The sequence below is a fragment of the Limulus polyphemus genome, unplaced genomic scaffold (assembly GCF_000517525.1).
Source record: "Limulus polyphemus unplaced genomic scaffold, Limulus_polyphemus-2.1.2 Scaffold3008, whole genome shotgun sequence".
Classification (NCBI taxonomy): domain Eukaryota; kingdom Metazoa; phylum Arthropoda; class Merostomata; order Xiphosura; family Limulidae; genus Limulus; species Limulus polyphemus.
In genome coordinates this window covers 82,907-90,420 of record NW_013668618.1, presented here as the reverse complement: position 1 = coordinate 90,420, position 7,514 = coordinate 82,907, and the positions used below count along the sequence as shown (strand labels likewise).

The 7,514-nt window shown below is 36.7% G+C and overlaps 1 protein-coding gene across 1 annotated transcript; it reads left to right on the top strand.

Moving 5' to 3' along the window:
• The first annotated feature begins 4,528 nt into the window (after window positions 1–4,528).
• LOC111088028 lies at window positions 4,529–6,795 on the top strand. The gene has a single exon (XM_022396774.1). The coding sequence runs from the start codon at window positions 4,606–4,608 to the stop codon at window positions 6,793–6,795; it is 2,190 nt and encodes a 729-aa protein (XP_022252482.1). The 5' UTR covers window positions 4,529–4,605.
• The last annotated feature ends 719 nt before the right edge of the window (window positions 6,796–7,514 follow it).

The window sequence follows — 7,514 nt, the reverse complement described above, 5'->3', positions numbered from 1 at the left end:
AATATGTTGAGGGTTGTATTCATGCATAAAAAGTGACATTATGACTGTTGTGTCGATATGTTGAGGGTTGTATTCATGGATAAAGAGTGACATTATGACTGTTGTGTCGATATGTTGAGGGTTGTATTCATGGATAAAACGTGACATTATGACTGTTGTGTCAATATGTTGAGGGTTGTATTCATGGATAAAACGTGACATTATGACTGTTGTGTCAATATGTTGAGGGTTGTATTCATGGATAAAAAGTGGCATTAAGACTGTTGTGTCGATACGTTGAGGGTTGTATTCATGGATAAAAAGTGACATTATGACTGTTGTGTCAATATGTTGAGGGTTGTATTCACGGATAAAAAGTGACATTATGACTGTTGTGTCAATATGTTGAGGGCTGTATTCACGGATTAAAAGTGACATTATGACTGTTGTGTCAATATGTTGAGGGCGGTATTCACGGATAAAAAGTGACATTATGACTGTTGTGTCGATATGTTGAGGGTTGTATTCACGGATAAAAATTTAATCATCCAACAATAAATCGGAACACGTTAAGAAAATGAACCAATAACAATAATTGTAATGTTCTACTCATTGCTAAGTCTTCTGTCCAGGTGAGTACACCTGTTCTTTGACCTCATAATGTATATATTTCACTGTTTGTGGACAAAAGAGCAGCTCAATCCGTTACAAAGCCTTTATGATGAAAGAATCGTGTTTATTGGAAACCTAATGCTATTTCATCAGAGACCCAGTTTTTGTAATTTGTAGATTGTGACTAACACCTATCCTAATATTATCAGCTTTGTTTATCGTCTTTTTGTTTTTTAAATTATACCCAGACTTTGACTAATGCCTATTTCAATACTGTTAGTGTAACCAAATCTTGGCTAGCGTTACTTAAATACTAATAGTTTTGCAAAACTTGAATTGTCACTAATTATTACCAAACTTAATACCACTATAGTTTTTTTACGAGTTCGATCATATTCAGTGTATAATTTCTTATTCCGATAATTGTTTGGCAAAGTATTTTTATCGCTGCTTTGTTTGATGTGTTAGTGTCTGATGTACGAGATTAATGTAGCGAAAGAAATGTGTCCTTGCTAACGTTAGTTAAACAATGAAGTTTGTTTTTACAAGTTTCAATATTTCCTGTATAAGTTCTTCTTACAGGTATACGTGACCTTTTTTGCAATCTATGGGAAGAGGTTAGGCTACCTACTCAAGAACTAGGTCAATGCAGATGTAGGCAAGCATTTTCTATTTTGCTAGTGAGAGTAACCTAGTTTTACACGCCATGTTAGGCTTACCAGAAATGCATACAAAGTTTGATAATCAAAGGGAGAATGATAAGAGAAAACAAACAGAAAGAAGGAAAAGTTTCTCCTTTTTTTTTAATATTCAGGGAAATGAAAGGGGAGGGGGCTTTTTTTTCAAATAAAATCCAATAACTTAATATAATTCCAATTATTTAGATAAACTATACCAGTATTAAACTTTAATTCTTCTTGAACCCACCGTGACTCGGTCGGGATCAGAACGCTGATTTCTGGTTTATTGTTAAGTTTATGTGTCTCTAACGAAATAAAAACAAAAGGAACGAGAGTATTAATTTTAATGATTTAAGAACTAACTGGTAACGAGAGTTGTTGTACGTCTAATATTAGCATTATAAAATGTTGATAAACTTAAGCTACTTTTTATAAATACCATTTAAGAGATCTGTAATCTGCATAGAAAGACAAGTACTTCTGCCACAGTTGTATTAGCTTGCTATAAGTATGCTAAGTTTGAATCAACCCTAACATATTCATATCCATACTACAGTTTCCAACTTAAAAGCAATTATCAAATATAATCATCCCTGGCACCCCTTACCTTTTGGTTAATCCGCCATTGGTCGCAGTGTCTCTAACTGGTTAGTACTACCGACCACTTTTGGTAGTACAACCGACTACTTCTGTTAGTACCACCGACTATTTCTGTTAGTACTACCGACCACTTTTACTATTACTACCAACCACTTCTGTTCATACCACCGATTACTTCTGTTAGTACCACCGACTATTTCTGTTAGTACCACCGACTACATCTGTTAATACTACCGACCACTTTTGTTAGTACTACCGACCACTTTTGTTAGTACAACCGACTACTTCTGTCAGTACTACTGACTACATCTGTTAATACTACCGACTACATCTGTTAATACTACCGACTACTTTTGTTAGTACTACGGACCACTTTTGTTAGTACCACCGACTACTTCTGTCAGTACTACCGACTACTTCTGTCAGTACTACCGACTACGTCTGTTAGATTTCAACGTTCTTGGAGAAAAACAGTTTGCTGTGAAACACGTGTACCCTACGATTATGTGAACATATTGACTTACTTACAACAAGTTTTAAAGTTCTTCTTTAGGGATATCTTTACATAGTTTAATTTAACACCAGCCTGAAAAGTATGACCCCAAAAATCCCTTAACAATCGTGATGAAGATATTTTTTCTTTTGTTATCAAAACGAAACAAGTTGATGTCACATATTAAAGACGAGTTTGTATTTGATTGTTATTATAAGTACATTTCCAGTCCAACTGTTGACCTCGATACAAGGCACGTGCCTGCAATTATTGTGAAGCAAAAAATTTTTAAAAAGCAGATATCAGGTTTAGCCACTAAAATTTAACACACGAGCCGCGTGTATTTCTATGCAGAAACCAATAATAGAATTAAATTGTCATCTGTTAGAACAACATTGTAGAAAACCATTTCATGTCGTAATATGTAGTTAGTGTCTTATATTGTCGTTATTTTTGTTGTGAAAAGCTACACAGTGGTGTAACTGCCCTCCATTCACTGCGGGGAATCGAATCTCGAACTTAAAACGATGTAAGTTCGCAAACTTACCACTGTCCCACCGGGGCAAGTGTATTTAATGCCGTTTACTGTCGTTGTATAGTGTTATAGTATTATTATACGATTTTATAATATTACAGTGTTGTGGTATAGTTTAATAGTGTTATAGTATTATTATACGATTTTATAATATTACAGTGTTGTGGTATAGTATAATAGTGTTATAGTATTATTATACAATTTTATAATATTACAGTGTTGTGGTATACCGTATAGTCTTATTGTGTTACACTATTGTGATAGTAATGTATAGTCTTATTGTGTTACAGTGTTGTGGTATACAGTATAGTCTTATTGTGTTACAGTATTGTGATAGTAATGTATAGTCTTATTGTGTTACACTATTGTGATAGTAATGTATAGTTTTATTGTGTTACACTATTGTGATAGTCGTATAATGGCACTGGAATATTATGGTACTGTGTTAATGCAAAGCGGTCGCTAGGGGGTGCTGGGATGGACATCCCCAAATTTCACTCTGGTCTACTCAAGTTCATTCTCCCCTAGCGATTTATAACAATCATATTATCAATTAAACAACAAATTGTATTATTATTATTTTCTAAATAGCCTTATAGTTATCGTCATCTATTGCCTCTCCTTTCTTCCCCAAGGATAAGGAGTTTGAACCGAGCTCGTTGTAGTATAGTGTTCTAATATTGTGTGCTAGCCTTATCTAAGTGTTTGGCTGTAACTGGACCAAGTCCTGAGGTCTGTAGAAAAACAAACAATCTTCTATATATATACAGATATATGCCGGGTTTGGCTGTACATTGAAACAGGTTTTAGTACTGTACTGTTCACTCAAGGTCATTCAACTGAACACTGGTCTAACCTACTTCTGAGAATTCAACAACCTGCGCCAAGTTTTCCTCAAATATACATTGTACGAACATTTCAGAACTAGCATTCACTTTTACATTTCTTGTATATAAAAAATGAACAAATCGGTACTGTTCGCGCTTTGACTTTTAAGTCATGTTTGAGCCTTTTTGGATACGCTATAAAGTTCAGTGCCTTCCTTCAATGGTAATCTTTATCAACCAATCAAAATAACGTTTCTAGTAAATATCTAATAATATATTTTCTTACTTGTTTACTTTTCTCATTTCCAAAGCTGGATATTTTCAAGCTAAATCTAAGAAAATAGTTTCTCCGTTAATCGGCGCTGTGGCTGTGGGTTATCTTGGTTTTTATGTGGCCAAATATTTGTAAGGATGATGTTATTATTTTGAACAGTGGCTGATAGGACAATAAGGTATCATAAATTAATACAAGTCCTCCCCTTCGTAAATGTGAATTTTTTTTTCTCTAACCGCTTGAAAAACATTTTATTGAGTTATTAGTTAAGCTTATGCACTCAACACACACACACACATATATATGTGTGTATTATGAACCAGAATTCAACTAACCCTAATGTGAATTTTATAAATTTCTGTTACTTCTTTTCGCTAAGTCTAAGTGGTTTAACCGAAAATTAAGTTATGAACTTATTTATTTTCTTTTATATATATATATTTTGTTCTTGTTGTTTGTTCCAGATGGTTCCTAGTTGACCTTAGGATAATCCCGTCGACTCTCCAACATACATGAAGCGATATTTTGTCCAGAAGAACGGTGACAGCCAGTAGGAACTTTAATTTGTGATTTTATATTTTCAAATACGTCTAATTACGACAACAATGGAACTCTACAAAAGTGTTTGGAAGAGTGAGAGGCCAAGTGGCCGATGTACCTCTTTGTTTTCCAGCAAGACTGAGAGGCCCGATGGCCGATATGCTACTGTGTCTTACAGCAAGCCTGAGAGGACAAGTGACCGATGTACCTCTGTGTTTTCCAGCAAGACAGAGAGACCAGGTGGCCGATACGCCACTATTTCTTTCAGCGCAACTGAGAGGCTGGGTAGTCGAGGTGCCACGATGTCTTCCAACGAGACATCGTCTTATCTGTCAGCTGTAAAATGGGGAGATGATAGCTATTACCTTAAAGAATTCACTGAACAATTTCCTCTTCCACAAGTGGCCAAGATTGTCAAGGGTCAGTATCTAAACCTCGGACTTTCAACTCTTCCTTCCCCAAATCCAAATAACACGGTATTTTTAGTGACCGGTGGAAAACGAATCAAAGTAGCCGCTCAGTGTGTGAAATTCAAAGATAAGCGGCGAGTAATCATTGTGGGGCCGAAATTGGCCATCCCAGACAACTATGACGGATGGTTTGAGATTTTGTCCGAAGATGGCCAACCGGTCAGGTGTCTAGAAAACGTGGCGGAACTAGCCAAACGCTTTCCTTCCATGTGCCTAGTTAGGGAAAATATTAAAGTGTTTACTTCGAAAAGTGACGACCCCGAAAACGTTAGCGATAAAACAAAAACTCTTCAGGCTGGGGAAATTATACGTCTTATCAAGGAAGTGTTAGCTGCCCCCCTCAGAGGCAAAGCCCCTGGACGCTTTTTGCGCTGTTTGACCTCAAGGAAAGAGACCGTTTATCTGAGTATTGAACAGAAGGGGAAGTTCAGTCCAGTGGCTGGTGAAGACAATATTTCTGGTGTCCACAGAATCAAAACCATTTTAAGTAAACGCTTACCATTAATGGTGCGATTAGTTCACGGGAAGCCTCCTACTGGCCTAAAAACGAGTTTCAGGTTCCTACCCGAAATGCGTCTATATTCAATGTTTGAAGAGGAGTGTGTTTTGGCTCTTCCGCTCCAAAAGGATTTTGCTATGGTACCGTTACCTCTAACGGCACCTTTGAAACTGCTAGGTCCTCAAAATGTCGAAACTCTCATGAAACTTCGAGAATATGCGAATCTTTGTCAGAAGTGCAAGGAAATGGTACGAGCTGTTTCAGATAAAATCCAGGTGTTTGATATCATAATGAGTAAAGAGTTTCGAAATAAGACCAGAACCTATCCTAGCAGAGATTCTCTTAAAAAAAACAGTCACGTTTCTCAGGTTAGACGTAATCTATCAGACCCCCAGGAACAGGGAGAAGCGAAGACGACCATGAATTTGGAGAGAGAATTCTCAGCACCAGGTAAAATTCCCCAGCAACGGCACAAGAAAGGGGTGGACACTGACGACTATGATGAAATAGACAAAATCTACGAAAGTGTCCGAGGGTTCTTTTCACTTCCTGAAATGATAAAAACCAAATTTTCAACTAGTGGGAGCCATTCCAACCTGGAAACCTCATCCACTTTCTTTTCCCCTGTTCCACCTTCTTCCTTGGTTGTTACTGAAGAGGATCCTCGAGAACAAGGTGAAAAACCGGAGCCCCCACCAATTCAAACTATTCCTCCCTTAAAAACACCCAGTAAGACAGAGCTCACAAATCAAACAGCCCAGAAGATAATTATTAGCATTGTTAACAAACAATCCCATCAACTTAAAGGAGACTTATTAAGAAGCATGGACATTTACTCTTCGGAAGACCACATATACGAGAGAATTGACGAGATAAAAGGAACTATTGGTAGCTTCCAGAACAAAAGAAAAGCCCCTGTACGCTCTTATAGTGCTGGAATGATTAACGTTCCCGGCGAACATCAAAATAATAACTTTACAATTAGAAATGGTCCTCATCATGGAGAGGTTCCCAAGAAGCGATTACTGAAGTATTCTAATAGTTATTCAATTCCTTTCCAAAGAAGCCGTGGCATCAAGACTTGTATTTTAAACAAATCGGTCACAATGCCATCCCTCTTCAACACCCGCTATAAGTCACTGACTAATCTCGATCCGGAGTTCAGAAATACTCTCGCTTCCAGCAACTTCAATGACCTAACATCGTCTTACTGTAAAGAGACAACTAAAGGACAGCACCGAGATCACAAGTCTTTCCTGAAAAGACAACTGTGTGAACAATTATAACCTAGTGAAAAAGAACCAAACAGATATCTGTGTTATCAAGAAAGCTTAGAGGTTAAGTCAGTGAAAGATAAAGCTTAGAGGTTAAGTCTTTCCCTTTGAGTCAGCATGAGTTCATGTAATATTGTTAATGTCAATTAAAAGTGTCCGAAGAGCAGCTACTAGAGACTGGTTATACATCCTGAATTATAACTGACAGTACATTTCCAAATACCAGAACCATTATGTGGTATAGATAAAGTCAATTCGTGATAACCTAACTTGAGGGAGCGGGGTGGGTACATTTTAAGGTTTTTTGTAAAAACTAGATTTTTGATGAATTTATAATTTCAGAACTTCATGTAAGGTTTGTACTTGCAGATAAAAAAATATCTAGTAGTTCTGTTAAAAAAGAACGTTTAAAACTTCTATTTTATTCCATCGTGTCTCACTCGTAAACTTAGGACTTATATCGATTAAAACTTTTGTTTTAGTCCACCGTGGCTCACTCGTAAACTTAGGGCTTATATCGTTTAAAAATTATATTTTAGTCCACCGTGGCTCACTCGTAAACTGAGGGCTTATATCGTTTAAAACTTATATTTTAGTCCACCGTGGCTCACTCGTAAACTTAGGGCTTATATCGTTTAAAACTTATATTTTAGTCCACCGTAGCTCACTCGTAAACTTAGGGCTTATATCGTTTAAAACTTATATTTTAGTCCACCGTAGCTCACTCGTAA